Raw genomic sequence first — 23,113 nt, 5'->3', positions numbered from 1 at the left:
CAGGCATTAATGCATGCATTCAATTTTCACTGTATTGTATTGAAATGCATGGGAGTTATAACAGTGCGCCACTTTGCTAGCTCGCCACGCGCACGCCGTTCAAAATCTACAACTTTTAATTCCAACATTTTTTCCACAGTAGCTTACCATTGATGCCCAAAAAGTTTCGACCCAATCGATGAAAATTCCAACGACAAGTTTACGTTTGAATCTGGTGGTAAAGGTGTTTTTTATAAAAAATTCAAGATGGCCGCCTTTTCCCGAGGTCAAAGGTCGACGAAACTCCAGAGGTGATTGTAGGCTTACGCTAGGGACATGTGCGTCAAATTTCGTGAAAATCGCTCGAAAAAAAGTTCATTTTTCCATATTGTGTAAAAACGCGAAAAACTCAAAATGGCAGATTTTGGCACAAAATGGCCGCCGAACCGTAGGTCGTGTCGCCATCACGTAATGATTTCAAAACTTTCTTTGGATATACCCGACAAAGGTATCTGGGTTTCTCTAGCCGATTCTTAAAAATAAAATCCGAAAAAAAGTTTTTTTGCCGAGTCAGCACTTTTTTTTGCGATCGTTTTTTGTTTACCACGGCCACATTCCTTCATCGATTTTGTCGTATGTGACATCGTTTTGTTCTGTGTGGGCCAGGGTATCGCATATTTCAGTTTCAGGCTATTCCGATAAAATATGTGCGAGCTAGCTAAAATGGCGACGGTTGCGAATTCGCCACGCGCACGCGTTTCAAAATCTACAACTTCTAATTCCAACATTTTGTCCACAGTAGCTTGCCATTGATGCCTGAGAAGTTTCAAAAAGATCGATAAAAATCCCTAGGACGAGTTTTCGTTTGTATCCGTTACTAAAGGTGCTTTTTTTTGAAAATCCAAGATGGCCGCCCCTTGCCAAGGTCAAAGGTCAACGAAACTTCGTTGGCAGCTGTAGAATCGTGTTTTTGGCATGTGTATGCAATTTCGTGAAAATCGCTTGAACAAAAGTGTCGTTTTCCCATATTGTGAAAAAACACAAAAATCGCCATTTCTCTGAGTTCGCCAAAAAATGGCCGCCAAGCCGTAGGTCGTGTGGCCATCCCATAATGATTTCATAACTTCTTTGGGATATCTCCAACACACGTGTTTTGGTTTCGTAACTGTATTTCAAAAAAAATTTTTTTGGCCCCATAAGCGATTTTCGGCCCATTCATTTTTTTTACGAGAACGCTCGCCGTGATGTCATCGTCGTGGGGGGGTTGACGTTTTCTTTGCCGAAAATTCATTTTCAATTTATCCCAGATGTGTGCCAATTTTGGTGAGTTTTCGGGTATGTGGCGGGGGTCAAATTTGAGCTCAAAGACGCCGTTAGAAACGAGAAGAATAATAATTAAAGCCGCAAGCGGCGTTGTATGGCCCGCAAACGCAACCCGCCTTCCACGCCCAACTCTACGTACCACCGCTGACCTCACCGCCCTCACAGCCCGCAAATTAAAAGCTAGTCAAGGCTGGATTTGCTAATTAGGCTAACAATGCTAACTATGCTAATGTGGCTAAAAGTGCTAGCATTGCAATCAGTATAATCAACTGACTCAGAAAAACACATTACCTAAAATGCTAATTATGCTAACTATGCTAGCTATGCCAATGTGGCTAAAAGTGCTAGCATAGTGATCAGCATCATCAACTGACTCAGAAAAACACATTACCTAAAATGCAAATTATGCTAACTATGCTAGCTATGCTAATGTGGCTAAAAGTGCTAGCATAGCGATCAGCATCATCAACTGACTCAGAAAAACACATTACCAAAAATGCTAATTATGCTAACTATGCTAGTTATGCTAACATAGCTAAAAGTGCTAGCATAGCGATCAGCATCATCAACTGACTCAGAAAAACACATTCCTCCATTGGTGAGAGCTATATGTCATAAGTTGATAAAAAACCCACTTTTTCCAAAATGGCGGCTTTTCTGTTGATTTTATCTCCATAGCAACCATTTTATGTTTTGGTCCCCTCGGGAGGACGAACAGATTGACGTCAGTTTCGGACAAATCGGTAAAAGTAAACTTTTTGTTGGCCTAAGCAACAGTGGTTTTATGCTAACCACGCCCACATTCCTTATATGTCCATATCCAGTGTTTTTCAATGTATTCTGTTTCAGGCATTAATGCATGCATTCAATTTTTGTTGTATTGTATTGAAATGCATGGGAGTTATAACAGTGCGCCACTTTGCTAGCTTGCCACGCGCACGCCGTTTAAAATCTACAACTTCTAATTCCAACATTTTTTACACAGTAGCTTGCCATTGATGCCCAAAACGTTTCGAGACAATCGATGAAAATTCCAACGACAAGTTTACGTTTGAATCTGGTGGTAAAGGTGTTTTTTATAGAAAATTCAAGATGGCCGCCTTTTTCCGAGGTCAAAGGTCGACGAAACTCCAAAAGTGATTGTAGACTTACGCTAGGGACATGCGCGTCAAATGTCGTGAAAATCGCTCGAAAAAAAGTTCATTTTTCCATATTGTGTAAAATCGCGAAAAACGCAAAATGGCAGATTTTGGCACAAAATGGCCGCCAAACCGTAGATCGTGTCGCCATCACGTAATTATTTCAAAACTTTCTTTGGATATACCCGACAAAGTTATCTGGGTTTCGTTAGCCGATTCTTAAAAATAAAATCCGAATTTTTTTTTTTTTGCAGAGTCAGCACTTTTTTTTGCGATCGTTTTTTGTTTACCACGGCCACATTCCTTTATCGATTTTGTCGAATGTGACATCGTTTTGTTCAGTGTGGGCCAGGGTATCGCATATTTCAGTTTCAGGCTATTCCGATAAAATATGTGCGAGCTAGCTAAAATGGCGACGGTTGCGAATTAGCCACGCGCACGCGTTTCAAATTCTACAACTTCTAATTCCAACATTTTGTCCACAGTAGCTTGCCATTGATGCCCGAGAAGTTTCAAAAAGATCGATAAAAATCCCTAGGACGAGTTTTCGTTTGTATCCGTTACTAAATGTGCTTTTTTATGAAAATTCAAGATGGCCGCCCCTTCCAAAGGTCAAAGGTCAACGAAACTTCTTTGGTTATTGTAGAATCAAGGTCGTGGCATGTGTGTCCGATTTCGTGAAAATCGCTTGAACAAAAGTGTCGTTTTCCCATATTGTGAAAAAACACGAAAATCGCCATTTCTCTGAGTTCGCCACAAAATGGCCGCCAAGCCGTAGGTCGTGTGGCCATCCCATAATAATTTCATAACTTCTTTGGGATATCTCCAACACGCGTGTTTTGGTTTTGTTGCTCTAATTTGAAATATTTTTTTTTGGCCCCATAAGCAATTTTCGGCCCATTCATTTTTTTGACGGGAACGCTCGCTGTGATGTCATCGACTTCGGGGGGGTGGCGTTCTCTTTGGCGAAAATTCATTTTCAATTTATCCTAGGTGTGTGCCAATTTTGGTGAGTTTTCGGGTATGTGGCGGGGGTCAAATTTGCGATCAACCGATCCGTTAGAAACGGGAATAATAAGAAACGAAGCAGAAACAATATAGAAGTTTTTGCAGTCAGGTGGTCTATGTATTTCAATGCGGCCTGTCTTTTACTATAGGCTGGGCATGTCTTTTTGGCTTTAAACCCGTCTTTTGAGGGCTTTTTGGGGCTTTTTCGTGTTTTTGTCGTCGCTTTTGCGACTACAATTTTGTCGTTTTTGCGTTGGTGTTGTGCGTGTGTGTGTGTATTTTTGTTGCGTTACACAATTGTCGTGTCGTTTTGTGCTTTGGGCGACTTTTGACCCCATTTTTTGGCGTTTTGACGCGTTTTTTTGATGTTTTGGACCTTTTTGAGTGTTCGACCCTCGTAGCAGTTACAATATGGTCCTTGCACTCTGTGAGTGCTGCGGGCCATAATAATAATGAAACGAAGCAGAAACAATATAGAAGTTTTTGCGGTTAGGATTTCCCATGTATTTCAATGCGGCCTGTCTTTTACTATAGGCTGGGCATGTCTTTTTGGCTTTAAACCCGTCTTTTGAGGGCTTTTTTGGGCATTTTTGTGTTTTTGTCGTCATTTTTGCGACTACAATTTTTACGTTTTTGCGTTGGTGTTGTGCGTGTGTGTGTGTATTTTTGTTGCGTTACACAATTGTCGTGTCGTTGTGTGCTTTGGGCGACTTTTGACCCCATTTTTTGGCGTTTTGACGCGTTTTTTTGACGTTTTGGACTTTTTGAGTGTTCGACCCTCGTAGCAGTTACAATATGGTCCTTGCAGTCTATGACTGCTGCGGGCCATAATAAAACAACATAGCTGCACCTTCCTTAGTTAAAACCAACCTGAGGGTTTGATACGTCACTACAAAAGCTTCTTACTTTACTAATTCTAAGAGATTAACAGGTGCGTTTTTCCAAGTAGTGAGGTTTCCTTGTGTTTTTTTTTTTGCAACCTGTTAGGGTAAGAAACCGGCAGGTTCAGTGCATTCCATAGATAGATAGATAGATAGATAGATAGATAGATAGATAGATAGATAGATAGATAGATAGATAGATAGATAGATAGATAGATAGATAGATAGATAGATAGATAGATAGATAGATAGATAGATAGATAGATAGAACATTCTCAGGAGCTGGGAGGTAAGAAACCGGCAGGTTCAGTGCATTCCACAGTCATGCAACACTTGATCTCCTGAGAAGTTTCTTTCTATCTATCTATAAATATATGTATATATATTCTCAGGACCTCATATATATATATATATATATATTTTTTTTTTTTCTCAGGAGCTATCTATCTATCTATCTATATATATATATATATATTTATATATATATATATATATATACGATTGCATACAGGAGATATAAAGATAAAATAAGGAAATTATAAAACTGTGTAAACAATAACAAAAAGTTCCAATAACTGGAGGTAGCAATAATCCCAACAAAAATATAGTAAAAAATTATATTCACACCTGATCTCTGGTTTCAAAATCAGTAAAGTAAAATTCAACCACAGACTTTTTCCAAGTCTTCCCATTGCATCAGTATGAATGAATTATTTTTATAAATAATTGAATGATAAAATGAATTATAAAATGTTTTATAAAAGTTTTAGAAAAACGCATTAAATGTCAAAAATGGGGGGGGGGTTTGGGAGAACTGAAACACGTTCAAACACTGATGTTTTCTGAAGCTGTGTGTGAACAGGTGTTGCTTTGGCTTTTTCCGTCTGACAGGTTACAGTGAATAGGAGCGTATTGTAATACTTTGAAAGTCTCATGATGTTCTGTTCGTCTCACACCTGGTTGTGTAACAGGTTTGCCTGAGATAGCATCCGCATGCTTTTCAAGATTCAGCAGTTTTTCTCATTTTTCTTTCGTTTTTATTTCTACTGAACCTTACACAGAAGAAAACAGGATGTTCTACGTGTTTTGGATTTTTTATCGCGTTATGTTTTTTTTTAATTTTTTTGTAAAACTTGTATTTTCCTTTTATTATTTTATTTAATTTTTCTGATTGAGTTTGGGACAGAGATCTCTGAGAAGTAGTTAGGAATAAACTAAATTTGTGGTAAAGGAATAACAAAAGCTAGTAGTTGTAATGTCTGTGATAGCACAAAAAGAAGGAAATTACAGAAGAGAGGCTGTGTCTGTTTCACTGCTCACCACTGAGTGGAGAATATAGTCCATCTGCCATTTTGTACTGCTGTCTGAAACTATAAATTCCAAAACCCAGTACCCTGGAAGTTTCCCAGAAGTGTGAAAAACCAGTGTGAATTGATGCTCACTAAAAATAGACCACAATTTATTGCATTTGTACGACAGCGTTTTAGGGCCACCAAAAAAAAAAATAACTAAAATTACGAGATTTTATCTTGTAAAATTAGGAGATAAAAAGTCGTAAATTTACGAGTTTTTATCTCATAAATTTGCAACTTTTTTTTTTCTTTTTTTCTTTCTTTTTTCGATTCTCCTCTCTTTTTTCTGCCTTTGCCCACAAGTGGCCTTGATAGGCTCCGGCCTGTTACCCTTAAAGACTGATTTGTTCACTGTAAATATGAGATTTTTTTTTTTTTCTTTTTCTTTTTTTTTTTTTAACTTTTTCTGTCCAACAGCTGAGCAAACAGATTAGAGCTGAAGGCTTTTTGTGTTGGACAGGTTTTACTATCACAAAAAGAGGTTATATAGCTTCAAGAAACTAGAGTGTAGATTTGTATAAACCCCTTTTTGTCGTATTATTTTTTTTTTATTTGTTACATTTAGTGTGTGTGGGGAGGGAGAGGGGAAGAATGTGAGGGGAGGGTGGAAGAGAGTAAAAGGAAGAAAGGTGAAAAGGTGGGGGATACAAGCACTGATTTGAATAAGTTATTATTTTAAGCTGTAACAATTATACCAGATCTGCTGGAAAGACGAATGTTACATAAAAGGTGAAAATCTGACACTAAGATGAGCGAAAAAAATCTGTCCATCAATACACTGTAGGTAAGGAGGAGGGATGAAGCAGACAGGGAGCAGTGTGGCAGTGTGCACGTGCATGTGGGGGTGGAGATACATGCATGCTGCCGACGTGAACCATGTGTTCATAAAGGGAGCATGATCCTACCCAGCCAGACCAGCCAGACCAGGAGAGGGGAGGAGAGCCCCCCAGGCCAGAAGCCCCCCCAGCATCCGGACCCAGGCAGCCCGGGAGGGGAGGAGGAGGGGACCGCCCACCCCACCAGCCAGGCACAGAGAGGGCCCCCCTACACGGGCCCCCCCAATGCCCAGAGGCACAAGCGAACCCAGTGTCCGGCCCCCAGGCCACAAGACAGGAGCGCTTAGCCGTACCAGGCGGCAGCCATGGGGGCCACCGGGCGCCGGACACCGAGACAAAGGCCAGGGACGAAGCCAGGGCCCCCGGAACCCATGAGCCGGCCACCACCCGACCGGCGCGCCGTCTCCGCAAGCCAGCCCAGTCACGCGACCCTAGCAACCCAGGGATCGCCACGCACCCACAGCCACCCGCCACAACCCTAAAACCCTACGCACTACAACCCCCCCCCCCCCCCCATTATATCTGAGCCCCCCTCCCCAACCCTCTCAGTGCCCTCCCCTCTCTGTGATGGGGAGGGAAAGCCCCAGAGGGTCCCAGCGAGCCAGCCCCCAGGTCCGTCCCACCCATGCACTCACACACACATACTCACAATCATCTGGTTACCCTCCCTATCCCCGACGCCACGCAGTAACCCCCCCCCCAGCCGGCCGACCTCCAGCGCCGTATGCCCGACCCTTCCCGCAGCCGACAGGATACCCATAAGCCCTGCCGCCCTGAAAGGACCATGCGGGTGAAGACCGGCCGCCCCCCCCCCCCCCCCCCCGACCCCATCCATGTATGGAGGTGTGGGAGTGCTGTGTGTGTGCTGCAGGTAAAATAGGAGGTCACCAGTGTGGGGGGCTCCACCGCTGCCAAGCCGCAAAGCCCCCCACTCCGGGGTCCTTCTGTGAGTGGTGTGTATTTGCTGTGTGTGTGCTGCTAGCATGCAATGTGTGTGTCTACAGAGGAAGTTAAAATTGTGGGGGGGGCCAGCGAAAGGTGAGCACGGATGTTTCACCGTGCCCCCCTCCACCAGACCCTCTCCACAAGGCCCTAGATGAATCAGAGTGTCTAATATGCAAGTAAAAAGCGGGGAGGAGGGCGGGGGCCAACGAGAACCCAGAGAGGGGCATCCCCATTGAGCCCCGCCAGCATACCCCTCCCATCCAGATCCCGGGGCCCTATGTGCCTGTGTGCAATATTTGTTTGGGTGAGAGCGGGGAGGAGCGGGCGGATGGGCACAACCGGGGGAGAAGGCTCCCCCGAGCGACCGGCCCCCCAGCCGGCCGCGGTAGGCGCCCCCCCTCCCAGAGCGGCCGGGCAGCCAGAAACGGCAAGCCAGCCGCAGTTGGAGGCCAGAGCCTCGTGGCGCCGAGAGACGGCCAGCAAGGAAGGGTCCCGGTGCCAGAACGGAGGGGCAGGGGGTCCAGCCCCACCATTCATACCCTGGCCTCCCTAAGGACTAGCACACCGCCCCCCCAGCCCCCCCCCCACCAAAAAATAAATAAATAATAAAATAATAATAATGATAATAATAAAATAAATAATAAAATAATAATAATAATAATAATAATGAAATAAACCCACCCAAGTTAACCCATTAACCCCTGCTGTGACTGTGGCATCGACCCCCGGGGGGCCAGGCCACGCGCCAACTACCGGCCACGGGCGAAACACCGGCCATGATGCTCTGACATGAGGTTTCTGTAGTGGTTGATGCTAAGATTATTTTTAGATTTCCAGTTTAGGAGGATAGTTTTCTTTGCGATACATACAGCGGTGAGAACCATATAAGCCTTGTTAGATTCCATGTTGATGTTATTCAGGTCACCTAATAAGCAGAATTTGGGGCAAGCAGGAAAATAAATTTACAACTTAAAATCTCGTAAATTTGCGAGAAACAAGTCATAGATTAAAAAGGAGAAAAAACCGAAGTTGTCTGTTTATCGGAGCCTAGCTTGAAGATGAATTATGTGGAGCCTTTTTTGAAGCTTTATTTCCGGATTATAGGTTTAAAACAAAGAGATTCTGAACCTTTTGATGACTCAAAATCAGATTATTGTCAGTGAGGTCGGCTTTCCGGGGTTCAGTGTCAGTAAAGCGGAGATTCATATGTACAGTAAAATAAGGAGCACAGAGACACGTTTGGGTGTAGAGAACCACTGCAGCCTTTATTTTCCTTTTCATTCACATTAATTTTTTTTTACGTCACACAGACGTAGAGATCTGGGGCCTCATTTATAAAACTTTGCGTAGGATTTGCGTCAGAAGTGGCGTACGGATGAAACATAGGATGTGCGTACGCACAGAAATATTCGGAGTTATATAACCGTGCGCACGCACATCCTACGCATCTTTCTCTTAATAAATCACAACCAATTCTAAATGCTGCGCAGCTTTTGCGGCCTCAAGACACGCCTATAGTTGCCCATAAAAAGTCCGTGAAACGCCCACAAATTAATATTCATGGGTTGCGAAACCATGCCAAACACGTAGAGAAAATCAAAAAAACGTAACTTTACTCAATGTGAAGTAGAAGTTATCGTTGGCGAGGTGGAAAAGAGGAGAATAATGTTGTTTGGAGGGCACAGTGTGGGTATTACTAATGCCAAAAAGGCACGTGAGTGGCAGACGGCGGCAGACACTGTAAATGCTGTAGCCTCACAACCTCGGACCGTGGCCGAAATAAAAAAGAAAAGGTCGGACATCAAAGTCAAGGCAAAAACGTCTAGCGCTGCCCCCCCCCCCCCCCCACACACACACACCTGTGTCTGCCACGGGTGGGGGGGGGGGGGGGGGACACACACACCGGAGCTGACCCCTCCTGATGAGAGACTGGCGGCAATAATTGGGGAATCCCTTTTAAGTGGAGTGGTGACTGAGGCGCAGGGGGACACCGACGCGCCAGATGCACCGGGTGACACACCCCCAAAAGCCCGCAGAGGAAGTCGGAACCGGCTCATAAGCCACTCGTCCTCGTTTGCCAACAAGTCTCCTTGCTGTCTAAATATGCGTTCACTCCGAATTCTTCCATTTGCCACATCTTCTAAGAGCGCAAGATCAGCCATTGTGCGTCATTACGCGTTGTGATGGGGCATTTTATTTCCCTCCATTTAATTACATCTGACAAGCTGCAGATGTCGGTAATAATCGACGTGGAAATGGGAAATTGATCAGCGCAAATGTAATTTCTTGTTGCTTTCTGAATGGTCGAGACATACGCCATACATTGTTTTATCAAAAATAAAACAAACTAAAGGCATATGCATGAATACCATAATTCCGTACCTTATGAAGAAATGTTTTACTATGAAAACAACTTTCCCTAGTGGACAATTAATGCATCTCTCTCTCTCTATCCATCTGTCCGTCTAATTGCACCTATATCTGCTCCGCCAGACGGACACATTGACGGGAATGTCAGTTTTGTACATTATTTCGTTCTGTTAAATATATTATTTATGAGGATGAATTGCACAACATGCCAATATTGCAGAACATATTTCACTTTTCTTTTTGCAAATATGTGTTCATGTGAATTTCTGTTGTAATTTTCGTTTGATTTTTTTTTATTTGTTTCACTGCTGATCGATCAAACGGGTGTTCGTGTAGGCTGTTAATTGTAAGACTTGCTTTGTGAAGTCTCCATGTTATCTATGAGAGGCAGTATTGTCATTTTCACTTTCACGCGTTTCTTCCATCTGCCGACGGCGTCGCCGTTTCTCATTTCATCCGTTTTTGTGCGTACGCCTGGGTCAGAGCTTGCGTGAAGGACCGCACATTTTCCCGTCAAGTTTGCTTTTTATAAATATCAACTATGCCATAGTGAGTGGCGTACGCCTTCTTTTGTGCGTACGCAACGTTTATAAATGAGGCCCCTGGTCTTTGGTGGAGGAAGAAAGGATTCAAGTGGACAGCTGCAGGGATACCGATGGCTTCATCAATGGCTGCAGAGATCCTGCAAACCACCCATCAATAAATTAAACTTTAATAAATCATAAATCATACAAATGAGCTTCCAGACATTTGGAACGTTCAAACTCATTCAGCTCACCTGTTCAACAAGGTTTAGTCGGTCTGCTCTGTTGCTGCCTGGCGTTCACCTGCTGCTCTGCATGCTCACTTCCACTTTAATCTCGTAAATTTACGAGTTTTTTTCTCATACATTTACGACTTAAAATCTTGTAAATTTACGAGTTATTTCTCATAAATTTACGAGTTTTTATCTTAAAAATTTACGAGATAAAATCTCGTAATTTTACTTTTTTTTTGGTGGCCCTAATACTCCGTCGTACATTTGAATAGTTTTTCATGTCAGAATTGTTTTTTTTTAATCTTTTATAAAGCATCTAGGTTTTCATTATCAGAACACAGTGGATTCATTAATACTGTAGTATTCATAAAAATGCTTATATTTGTTAGGTTTTACTTTGTGAAATCCAAAATGTCATATTTGACGTTTACTAAATGTTTTGAGACAGACTGGCGAGGCAGTCCCCTGCCTTTGCCTATAAGTGGCCAGGATAGGCTCCGGCAGACCCATGACCCCGGAAAGGACAAACGGAAGAAGATGAATGAAAATGTTTAGAGCATGGTGTCTGAATTGCTTTTAAAATCCTGGGCACTGGATAGTCCCGCATTATTTAGTTTTTTATCTGTTTGGGAGTAGGGAGGGAATTTGGACACAGACAGTACCTTCTGCATAAATCACATTTGCATGTTTTATGTTAACACTTGTACACTTGGTCTACAATAAAGTAAGAAATCTTACTTTAAATGAATCATCTATTTTATAATATACAACTGTCAGGTTTTGAATAAGCTGGACCCAAATGCAGACAGGAAACAGATTTATTGAGAAGAGGATTGAGTCTTTAAGAGAGTAAACTGGCAGAAGATCCAGAAGGCGAGGCTGAAAGTGGTGGGCTTGGCTCGTGTTTGAGCTGCTTGGTTTGGTTTGCTTTGGTTCGGCTTGGCTTGGCTTGGCTTGACTTGGTGTGGTGCAGCTTAGCTTGGCTGGACCTTGCTTGGTTCGGGGCTGCTTGGCTCAGCTTGGTTGGGTCTTGAGCTGCTTGGCGTGGCGTGGCGTGGCTTGGCTTGGCGTGGCTTGGCTTGGCTTGGCTTAGTCTTGAGCTGCTCAACTTGGCTTTGCTTAGCGTTTGCTTTAACCAGCGGGGATCAGTGGTCTTTTCCATAGAGGAGAACAGACGTACCGACGATGGCCGGAGGAAGAGAAGGACTTATAAAGGCAGACTAATCAGATGTAGAACAGGTGCGGGAACCAGCGGCAGGTGTGCGGGGACGGCCTCGACACCTGACAACAACATTCTTAGTATTGTAAAATTGTGGACATAATTAATGTATTTTAATTTGGCTCAAACCCCACACATACAACACAAAACAAAAAGGACATAAAGATCAAATTTGAAAGAAAAACAAACAGTGATAGAAATCCTACTTGATGCTTTAGTGAGGGAAAGATTCTGAGCATGTTTTCAAAGTGTGTTTCATTGAAAATCTTTAATCTTTTAATTAACCTTGAGCACTGAAGAGGAAGAGGTCAGATTCCCTTCATCTGACAGGATCCACGCAGGCTCTTTCTGTTCAGAGAACACAGTGGAGCAGATCCCATCTGTCACTCTTTAAGCATAAATGGCCTTTATAGGAGATATCAAAAGAGGACACCCCTGTTAAACAAAACCATAATGAAAATGTAAAAATGGAATAAATCTCTAAGCAAGAAAATGAGATTAGGCTTTTTGACAAGGTATTGTTTTACAAATGCAGAAATGAAGCAAGACCAGTACACCACTCCTCTTAAATCTGTGAAGACCATCAAATATTGTTTGGTCTCAATCACACCTATTTCAAAGTAAATGTACAAACAACAAAAACACTCAAGAATGGATTATAAAGGCAGGCTGTTAGGGGTGTAACGAATCATCCTAACAATAATTCAGTTGAATCGGTTAGTTCAAAAGGGGTCCAAGTCCACAATTTTTCAAAGTCCCAAGTCTGTTGTAATGTATTGACTATGCTTGACATTTAAAATACAGTAACCCTTGTGCTATCCTAGGCACTTTAACGTTGGGAGTTGGGTCATCTAGACTCACTAGACAGTGCTCTGAACCTTTTTTCTTCAATGATTTGTGATCTTCACTGGTGTCCATGGTCTACATGAAATCTTTCCACCTTTATCCACCTTTGTCATGGTAGGGAGAACATGTCAATGTAAGGGTGGGGTCATCTAAGATAGCACAAGGGTTGCAAAGGGGGCAAATTCCTGGACTTGGGCCTCTCTTGTATGGGTTTTGTTTTATCCCATAGATGGCAGCACTATTTATCCAATATGGCAGCGCCCCTGTTTAATTCAAGAAGGGCCCAAGTCCAGAGACTTCAGTTTGCTAGTCCTCTGTAATTATAAAAGTGAGGTGCTTCATATTATAGCATTTGTAAGCTATGAACTGGTGCCAAATCTGGGTAAAGTATTGCTCAGCCTCCCTTTAAACCTTGTGCTATCCTAGATGACCACCCTTACATTGACGTGTTCTCCCTACCATGACAAAGGTGGATAAAGGTGGAAAGAGGATTTCATGTAATCCATGGACCCCAGTGAAGATCCCAAATGATTGAAGAAAAACGGTTCAGCGCACTGTCTAGAGCAGGGGTGTCAAACTCATTTTAACCAAGGGCCACATCAGCATAGTGGTTGTCCTCAAAGGGCCAGATATAACTTCTACATGTAACTAAATGTAATGAAAAATAAATGTAACTACTCCTTTATTTTAAATAACTCATTGTTTATTAATTATAACTTTTTATTATATTATATTATATACTTTTATTACCGTAAATTCCGGACTACAAAGCGCACCCGATTATTAGCCGCACCCACCCATTTTCACGTGCTTAACTAATTTTATACATACACAAGCCGCGTCGGGGTACAAGCCGCATGAATTAGGCAACATTGTCATCCTGACGGATCACTTCCTGACTCAGAGTGTAAGTGTGATTTATTAGCACACAGTGGGTGGAGTCATTTTTGCCTCAGGTTAATGTCTTTGAGTCTATCTGCATCTGCCAAACAGTATGCACCTCTATTCTGTTCACAAGTTCCTCAGTTATGGTTTTTATTTTATTTTATTTTTTTTAACTTATTGACAATCTAGGTATCACACATAAAATTACAAACAGTAACCATATAATCAACATTACATCCCTCAGTTATGATGAGGAAATTTACATCCCCGATCCCCCATTTCCCATGAGTCTTAGGGGCTAAAGGCGGGGCCAACGCCCGGCTCGCCATTCTGTTGTACGTGTTTAAGAATGAGCAGCAGTGCATGGAGGGGTGAACGGGTACAGCTCTGCTTCCGCTTGTGTCGCGGCAGCGTTATGGGAGTAACAGGGCTGGTTAAAAAACACGCTAGTAAAATAAAGCAGCGACGACTGAAAAGCGCGCGCCTCAGCGCGATACGCGTGCCTCCTCGCGGCGCGTGGGTCAGAAGTTTCCGTCCACAACAAACACTTGCTCCGCGGACGCCTCGAGTAAGCCCTGGCTGCAGCCTGAAGAATGGCTCGACGCCTCCGCGCTCCCGCGCGCTCCTTGTCTCCCCTTCCTATCTACTCCGACAGCTCTGGCCAGCGCGGCTACAGGGAGGAGCGCTTCGTCCCCATTGCGCCGGTGGATGGAGCAAATCGTGTCTGTGCAGAGCAATCGGACTTAATACTGTACGTTTTGTGTATGAGGGGCGGATGCGTTGTTACGTGTGGGAGCCTTCAGACTGCCATCGGCCCCGCAGCTCACACGACACGCAGTCTCCAGCTCACACGGAGGCTGTGAGCGTTTCAATGCAAATCTCTGCTCAGTCCTTAGAAACCGTTAACACGACCACGTCAATTTGTGTTTCCAGTCGTGTCCCGACAAAATAAAGGCTGATATTATTGCCACATATTTACGTGCAGCCAGCCGAGTCACTATGACTCAGAGGTAAATGCACTCCTGAGCATGCGCTGTTCTCTCCGTCACGCAGCTGACCGGCTTTTCCAAACCCGTTGGTGATTTTTTCACGCTGCTTTTAACTATTGCTTTTATCTTGAAAGCTTCATCATATTGTAGCGGCGATCACGTGCACGTTGGGTCTAATGGCACCAAAGGATTCTGGGATGCGGCTGGACATGCGTGTTTCGTTTTGTTGAACCATGACTGAAGTGTCTAAGACCTGAAGTGAGGTCCATGCTGTTTGGCTGCTTAGAGGTGTGTTGAAAAATAAATGACTTGTGTTTGGTGTTAGAGAATTCAAACCAGTCACTGTGTCCAAAAATACGTACACGGCGGCCGCCAATAAAATCCAATAATTAGCCGCGTCACTGAATAAGCCGCAGGGCTGTAAGCGCAGGAAAAAAGTAGCGGCTTGTAGTCCGGAAATTACGGTATATTTTATTATAGTTCCAATCACGCACCATATGCTGAACTTTCAACAAAAAAAAAAAAAAAAATCGGCGATGAGGTCATCATCACAGCCCTACTCACGGGCCACATAAAATGACATGGCGGGCAACATTTGGCCCGCGGGCCTTGAGTTTGACATATGTGGTCTAGTGGGTCTAGATGACCCAACTCCCAATGTTGAAGAGCCTAGGATAGCACAATGGTTATGCTATGCAATTCCAATCATTCCCTGGAAAAACAAACCTCTTGGACTTGGGGCCCTTTTGAACTAACCGATTCAATTAATTTCATAACTTGTGGTTGAAGATGAGATTCATAGTCGATATTGGTTGGTTTTGATTCACCAACTTAGCCAAAAATTCAACCATTCAAGCTTTTTTGTCCTTTGTTGACAGACAATTGACAAGACTGGTGGATGCTGGACAGGATAATAAAGAAGAGAAAAGATAGAATGCCTGTTCTGGTGGAGTTTATAATACTAAGGAAAACACAAATGATATTCACATGACTGAGTTCCCATTGCAAAAGAAACAACCAAGCACTATCTGTCAAATATTTTAAAGGGCAGCCTTTGTACTTGTCATGTGACCAAGACTGCACTGTCTTTTCTCTTATCGTTCAGAAGCCGAGCAGATCTACATCAGACTCTGGTTTTTGTTTTGGTGATGTAAAACTGATCTTGTTATGTCATCAGCTACTCTATTTAGTTGGGCAGATAATGGAGGGTGAGGTTTGTACTTGTGTCTATTCATTCCTTGTACTCTCTGCACAGGCTTTTGATTTGTCCCGCCTCAGCTGCAGAGTTTGTGTTGGCGTTTAGAACAAAATAAAATGGACAATCCCTCCCTGACTATCATTTCTACTTGCAGGTTAAATAATTCCCAGACAGACTGAGCATTTTAAGGACAGAAAAAGTACCAGATCTGCATGTTAAAAGAAAAACTGTGTAATAAAATATTTTTTCTTGTCAGAGTAAGAACTTAACTATTTTGTTTTTATCTTCTGTTTGACCTTTTTGACTATTTTATTTTTACAAAAGTTTGCAAAATCCCAGGGCTTTTATGTTTTTTGCTGGCCCGGTGCAGACTAGGTTAAGGCCTGTTCTTTTTTTGTCTTAAGTGCGAGCTTCATCCCAGTGGGATGCCAGCTTTACTTCCTGTCTGCTACAAGATGTATTGGACAGCTGGTTCAACAACAGCAGGTGGAGTAAAGGTGAACAACACACCACCCAAGAGAGAGTCCACACCCGTTTCGTTGGAACCTGGTTACAGACAAAGAAAAAGGGACTAAAGGGATAAATGGACTGTACAAATATGTTGCATATAAAGTTTTCGTATGTGTCCTATTCAGACTAAATTGGTCTTAAACGTTTTTTCAGTCCTTTGTTTTTTGTATGTGCAAAATCAACACTTTAAAAACAAAAACGTGATAACGAAATACATTTTGTTCCCGCGTCTTTGATTACAAACTATATGAAAATTGCAAACATTTCTGATTTTAAAATGAATCTTTAAAATCCTAATTGATTGTCATTTCTTTTTGCAGCCTATGACTGCACTGTGATCTCAAAAGTTTTACAATGAACAGTATGTCTGACAGACACCTACAGTATGTCTGTAGATAGACTTATTAACCTTTTCTGAAATTAATCTATTTGGACATTCCATTATTGATGTTCTCAATAGACAATTCCATTATTGGCATTGTCTATTTTATTTGGTGCCACTATATGTTTTCCTATTTAGGGCGAGGTCAGTAACTTCTACTTTTTTGTATCTCCTCGTATGCAAAGAAATGCAAACAAGTAAGAATTTGACCAGAATGTGTGACTTCTGAATGGCATTTTGATTATGAAATTATACTTCCTAAATTAAGTTTGACTGATAAAAGGGATGAAAAGTAATTGTGATTATTCTCATTTTACCGTATCAACATATTAGACAAAAAACAGAAAAGTGCTGTTTGCTCTCTGAAGATAATACCTGCCCCATCCTTTATGTTTAAAGGCGCACAAAACTACAAAGAGTAAATATTGGGCTGTAACCCTAGCTTTGCTTTGTTTTTTTGACCTTTGTGTGGCTTAGCTTTTTCAATTGAAACTCAAAATGCATTTCAGTGATGATAATCTTTTTTATCCGTGCAACACCCCAGCAGGAATCTTGAAAAGCACGTTTGACCAAGTACTCTTTGTCTGTAAGATTTTTTTTGTTTGAGTTCAGAACAATATTTCTACCAGGAAAAAAGGAATAAAGTGGGAGGATCTGAGTATTAGAGCTTGGGTATATAACTGAGATACGTACGAAACTCCATCTCAGGCAAGACAGGGTGAGAAGATCCTGAAGATGGCTCTCCAACAGTCTGTGTGCGGGTTCACTGTGATGATCTTTCTGCTATGCACAGGTAAAAAAAAAATCTAAATATTCTGCCTATTTCGGAGAAATCTGTAAAAAAAAAAAAAAAAAAAAAAAAACTATTTTAAAAGTTGAATTAAATAATCCAATGTAACTTATTTTTCATAAACTTTCTAATATGTTGATGTTTTGGATAGGATCAGAAGAATAAAGTCAAATGATATCACCACAGCACTGTCATAATTTAGAGCTTATACAGAAAAATACATATAAACACCACTGTGGAATCAAACTAATATGCATAATCTAGCATGAGTAGTTACAGAGCTATTACTACTTTTTTAACATATTGATAAAACATCAAATACTGTGAACCAATTGGCTCTTTTTGGTTCTAATGTTTTTAATCAAGATGTCTGATTAATTCCAGTGTGGTGGCATTTTTTTTCTAATGTCACCTGAAATGCATAACCTGCGTCCTCCCCACAGCTGGTTTAACGTATCTCCCTTTTGTTTTTCAGGTTGTCATTCACAGAGGCCTGGTAAGCATTTACAAATAACATGATTGGGTTGATTTATTTAATACGTGTAAGACTCATATTTAATTTAGGCAGCTGATAGGGCAGTTTTCAAATCACATTGAATTTTACAGGTGCATAACACCCAGACAAGAGTGTTGTAGGAAAAAGTTGAGTAGGCAAGATGATTACTGTACACAAAGTTAATATTTGACTTACTGTTAGTATGGAATGCACACAAGTTCAGATTTTCTATGCAAATAAAACGGTCAAACTGATAAGTTCATTCCCGTTTTCTCCATTCTGTCAGCTTGTGGCAGAGTTCTAATCAACAGCCGAATCGTGGGGGGTCAGGACGCTTCTGCAGGAATGTGGCCCTGGCAGGCAGTGTTACTCCAAAATGGGGAATTCTCCTGTGGAGGCTCACTGATCACTGATCAGTGGGTGCTAACAGCTGCTCACTGCCTTTCAATGTAAGACCTCTAATAATCTTTGCTGTAAATGACATCTTGTCAATGTTAGAACTTTTTCATGATAGATTCCAAAGTCCCCCCCATATAAAATGTTCTAGCTCAGCCACTGGTGCGATGTCATTCAAACAATCACAAAAAGGGGTTCCCAAATTAGAATTTCTGTTATTAATGAGATTATTCCCAACATGCCCTGTTTTCAAAGACGAAACAAAAATTTGGCTAATGACTTTGTCCCTTTTGTATCTTAGTTTGGACCTCAACTCCACTATTGTTCAGCTGGGCGCCCAAAACCGATCAAGTGACCCCAATGCCGTGTCTCGAACCCTTGAAGACATCGTCTGCCACCCTGAATATGATACTCAAACCCTCGACAACGACATCTGCCTAATTAAGCTCTCTGCTCCAGTGGAATTCAACTCGTACATCCAACCTGTCTGCCTGGCCTCACAGGACAGTGCCTTCCATGATGGGACTTCCAGCTGGGTCACAGGTTTTGGAGACAACGGTTGGTAACGTATTAATGGTTTCTGACATTATTCCTGGGCCCATTAAATCTTTTCACTGACAGCTGCATCTTTTCCTTTTGTCTTGTACACACACGTTCCCAGTTTCCCAAACTGCAACTAACCGGGAGAGATTGTTTTTAATTATTCAATTTTTTTCAACCAGTTCTCTTCTGAGAGTCTCTGCTTCCTTAAAAAAACTAATTATTTTGCAGGTTTTAATTCTGTTGATATTTTCAACTGCTAGATATTTTTGGTATTCTTGACTTTTGATTCCCGCCTTGCACGCCCATGAGTTGACGACAATGAACCCCACCTTGCACTGGGTGGTAGGCGGGTGCCTGTGTTTGGCAGCGGAGCAGCCACCAGTGTGTGAATGTGTGTGTGACTGGGTGCATGGGTCTGTGACTGTAAAAGTGCTTTGTCCTTGTAGGTAGAAAAGCGCCATACGAGTATACACCATTTACCAGCTTTGATACTAGTACACAAATTTCAAATTTATTTAGTTTTCATCCAAAATAGGGTTTTTTGCCTTTTTAATTGTGAACTTATGTAGCACTGGGTCCATAAAAAATGGCATCACATTTCTCTATGAACTGCATCAGCTAAACATAGTTAAAATGACAATAATATACTTCATGAACCTATAAAGGTTAATACATTTTTAATAAATCACAAATTCTAAATCCTGCTGTGAAAAAAATACTGGCTTGTGTGATTCAAAAATGCTTGTGTGTAACCTTCAGTCTTCTTTAATTAGGGTTTGGCTCTTTACCTGAGATTCTTCAAGAAGTAAATGTGCCGATTGTGGGGCCAAATCGCTGCAGGTGCTACTACAAAGACGGCAATGAAATCACAGACAACATGCTCTGTGCTGGACTTGAAAACGGAGGAAAGGACTCATGCCAGGTACTTTTGTTTTGCAATTGATTGCTTTTGCCATTTTTATTTTGTTTTTTAATTTGTTTAGAACTTTAATTTAAAACTTAAAAGATTTGAAAGATTTGTACCATTTTGGACTGGCATGGTTTTTTGGTTTTCCCCTGTTCACTCAGATCTGCTTCTTTTTTCTCTAGGGAGACTCAGGCGGACCCCTGGTGTTTGAAAGTAGTTCCATCTGGATTCAGGGTGGAGTCGTCAGTTTTGGTGCTGGCTGTGCCCAGGCTTATAAACCCGGGATCTACGCTAAAGTGTCCAACTACCAAGACTGGATCAGTAACACTGTTACTGGCACGGAGCCGAGCTTTGTTACCTACTTGCCGGGAGGCGAGGACATGGATCAGTACTTTATGTGCTCGACCATGGTACCCCCCACCACCACCGATGACGACACTTTGTTTGGCGGGGCCGGACACTTGAGCCACTTCACTCACATCTTCTCTTTGTCCGTTCTTGCTCTGTTGCTCCATGTTTTTGTTGGAAGAATGTAAACCCTATTACCTAAAACCTGGAAGCACATACACAACACATTAAAGGCACTTTTCTTTCTTGAATACTTCCTGTCAGTGTGCCACATGTCCGTACGCCAAATCACTTCTGACAAAAGATAGTTCAGGCAATTGGAAAGAGTTTTTTTTAAAGCAAATTGCTGCAAATTTCTGAATGTAGAAATTCTTCAAAATTACATTTTAGGCCTAGTGGACAAAGCACTAATGGGAAGTAATCAATATGTTTACTCTTTCATATCACAACTTTATTACACATTATAGAAGGGGGAATTGTGACATTCACACACACATTGATTTTTTCTGACTTGTCAGAATACACAAAACTCAAAATCAAGCATGTTTCATTAAAGACGTTATATTAGTTTCTAGACTTTTATGAATAAAGAAAATAAATATCTGCATATTTGCACTTCATCAAAGTTTTAATTTGAACATTAACATTTGGAACAAAATAAAAAAAAGACAATATTACAAAATGCAGCACACAAACTTGAGAGCATATATAAAATGGAGGAAATGAGAAGAACTTTGGGATAAGATGGGTTTTGTCCCCATTTTAGTTCAACTCTTCACTTTGATACTAATCAGTAGAAAAGTGTTTGAGTTCCCTGAATCATTGTGGTTGAGCACTGCCTCATTGTGTATGACAAAAAATAAATGGATTTGTATCAATAAAGCACTTTAAAATGCATAAAACATTTTTTTTTACTGAAAATCATCCAATGCCAAACAAACAAAATAGATCTGGACAAAAATGATTGTCCTCCAAACTTCAGTTATAAAACTACAGCAGTTAATATTTGGAAATGTCAAATAGATTTCTGCACTCCCTTCTCTCACCTGTTTCATTTGTTGATGTTTTTAAACAAAGATATGATAATTTGTTACTGCTGTGGTAGCTTTCTGTGTTCTTCACATGCCTTCACATCAGGTCCATCCCAATGGATTATGTGCCTGACGAAAACATTTGAATCAAGTAAATTAGAGAACAACGCTTGCTGATTGTGTACAATTTATACATCTTAGCTTTTCAGATACGGTAACTTGTTTCTGGTACCGTTACCAGCTTGTGTTCCCCAAACTAGCCAATTTAGTCCAGAAATAAGGACCATGAACGCATGGTCCACTCCTGCGGTCTCACAGGAGGCAGATCTTCAGGCAATAAAATTACTTAATTTTTTTATTTTAAATGAGAGTTCCATTTGTATTGGTGAGAACTATAAGCTGCTATTGTTATGACACCACACACTCTGAAGTGGATAAGGAAAGCTTCTGCTTTCTCTGCCCAAATCAATGTTTCTAAAATGGTAATTTATCTAAGTGCTGAAAGTTTGAAAGTTGAACATTTACCAATTTACCTACATGCTAATAAAAAAAAAAACTTTTTGTTATTAAAGAAATTGAGTACTAATAAAAATCAAAATGACTGATTCAATGGGTCCTGTGGAAGAAAAAAACCAACTAAAGTAGAAAAAGTAGTCACCAATCTGTACTTAGTAAAGTGATCCTTTGTCTCACTAGCCTCAAGTTGAACTGAAGCAATGGGGACTTTTGGGCCAGATCACTTAGATTTGCTTCCTTTAGCAGAGGTCCCCATATTCTTTTAATTTGAAATTTTCATTTGAATTATTGACCAATTTTGGCATCAAAGTCAATAGCTCATTCAAAAGAAGCTGTTGGTACTTTTGAAATGGATGTGTTGCCTGGCAATGTTTTCAAGATGATAAAATCCTGTCTTATTGACATTTTTAATATGTGGGATTTCACAACACTGTTGTTGACAGCCATTGTTAACGTGAGCTACTTATGCAAACGAGTGACGTTGTTCACCGTTGTGCGCATGTGGGTCACTTTGGGTCATTTCACAGTCACACGGGAGATCACAAAAATTCAGATTTTATTCGAAACGTGAACGGCCTTGAAAAAAAAAAATCGGATCTTTTCAAAAAATCGGAATTGAGCATTAAGCCCTGCGGTGTGAACGTAGCCATAGTCTAATGCTACATTCACAGGGGACTCGGACATGTGCGTTTCCCACTGTGAACATGGCCTAAGGCAAGGGTCGGGAACCTTTTTTGCCGCGAGAGCCATAGACGCCACATATTTTTAAATGTAATTTCGAAAGAGCCATGCATTAATGTAGTGTCCCTTTACCACACTGAGGCACGTAGACTTAACCTCTTTTAAGGTTCTTTATTCTGGTTACTGCAGACCGCAACAAACGCCGTACAATTAATTCAGCAACTCCTAAGTCTCTCCCGCCGAGACGAGAGCGCTTCTCCCAACTTTATATTCACCTGCTCCCGCTCCAGCCCTCCCATTTCCCTTATTCGGCCCATAGCTGAACCCCATTGGTCCAAATTACCTAACAACAGGCTGAGCGACAGAACTGAGAGCCAATCAGATCTCTGCTTGATGCGTTCAACGAACTCCAGAACGTTTAACGCGGCCCAACAGCCAAGTTAAACTCAGTCCGCGACAATATGTTTAAAACTAAATATACAAGTGAATGTGTGCATTTGATGTAATTTCAACATTTTTAAAGTACAATAAGTCTGTGGATTCTTTTTAATAACATTGTTATGCTGTTGCTAATAAATGATGAGTATTTCTCGTGGTAGTTTTGCTGATTGTCTAGTCTGGTTGATACGTGGTGAGTTTCTGCTTCACGCAGGCGTTGAGACTTTAAACGTGATCTTAGGTCTGACTGTTCTTTAGATGTGACAAAGACTGATCACACGCAGACGGGAAGCCAAACACACACTCACACGCCGCAGTGAGTGACAGGCAGCGGGTTTTACGTTTTTA

General features: G+C 41.5%; 1 protein-coding gene across 1 annotated transcript; it reads left to right on the top strand.

The window, feature by feature from the left end:
- The first annotated feature begins 17,253 nt into the window (after positions 1-17,253).
- Positions 17,254-21,001, top strand: LOC101158310 (serine protease 27). The gene is made up of 6 exons (XM_004079940.4): positions 17,254-17,412; positions 17,885-17,905; positions 18,192-18,354; positions 18,603-18,859; positions 19,618-19,766; positions 19,934-21,001. The coding sequence occupies exons 1-6, from the start codon at positions 17,355-17,357 to the stop codon at positions 20,285-20,287; spliced, it is 1,002 nt and encodes a 333-aa protein (XP_004079988.1). The 5' UTR covers positions 17,254-17,354; the 3' UTR covers positions 20,288-21,001.
- The last annotated feature ends 2,112 nt before the right edge of the window (positions 21,002-23,113 follow it).

The sequence above is a fragment of the Oryzias latipes genome, chromosome 18, assembly GCF_053564925.1.
Source record: "Oryzias latipes strain Hd-rR chromosome 18, Olatipes_Hd-rR_3.1".
Classification (NCBI taxonomy): domain Eukaryota; kingdom Metazoa; phylum Chordata; class Actinopteri; order Beloniformes; family Adrianichthyidae; genus Oryzias; species Oryzias latipes.
This window is presented reverse-complemented; position numbering and strand designations above follow the sequence as displayed.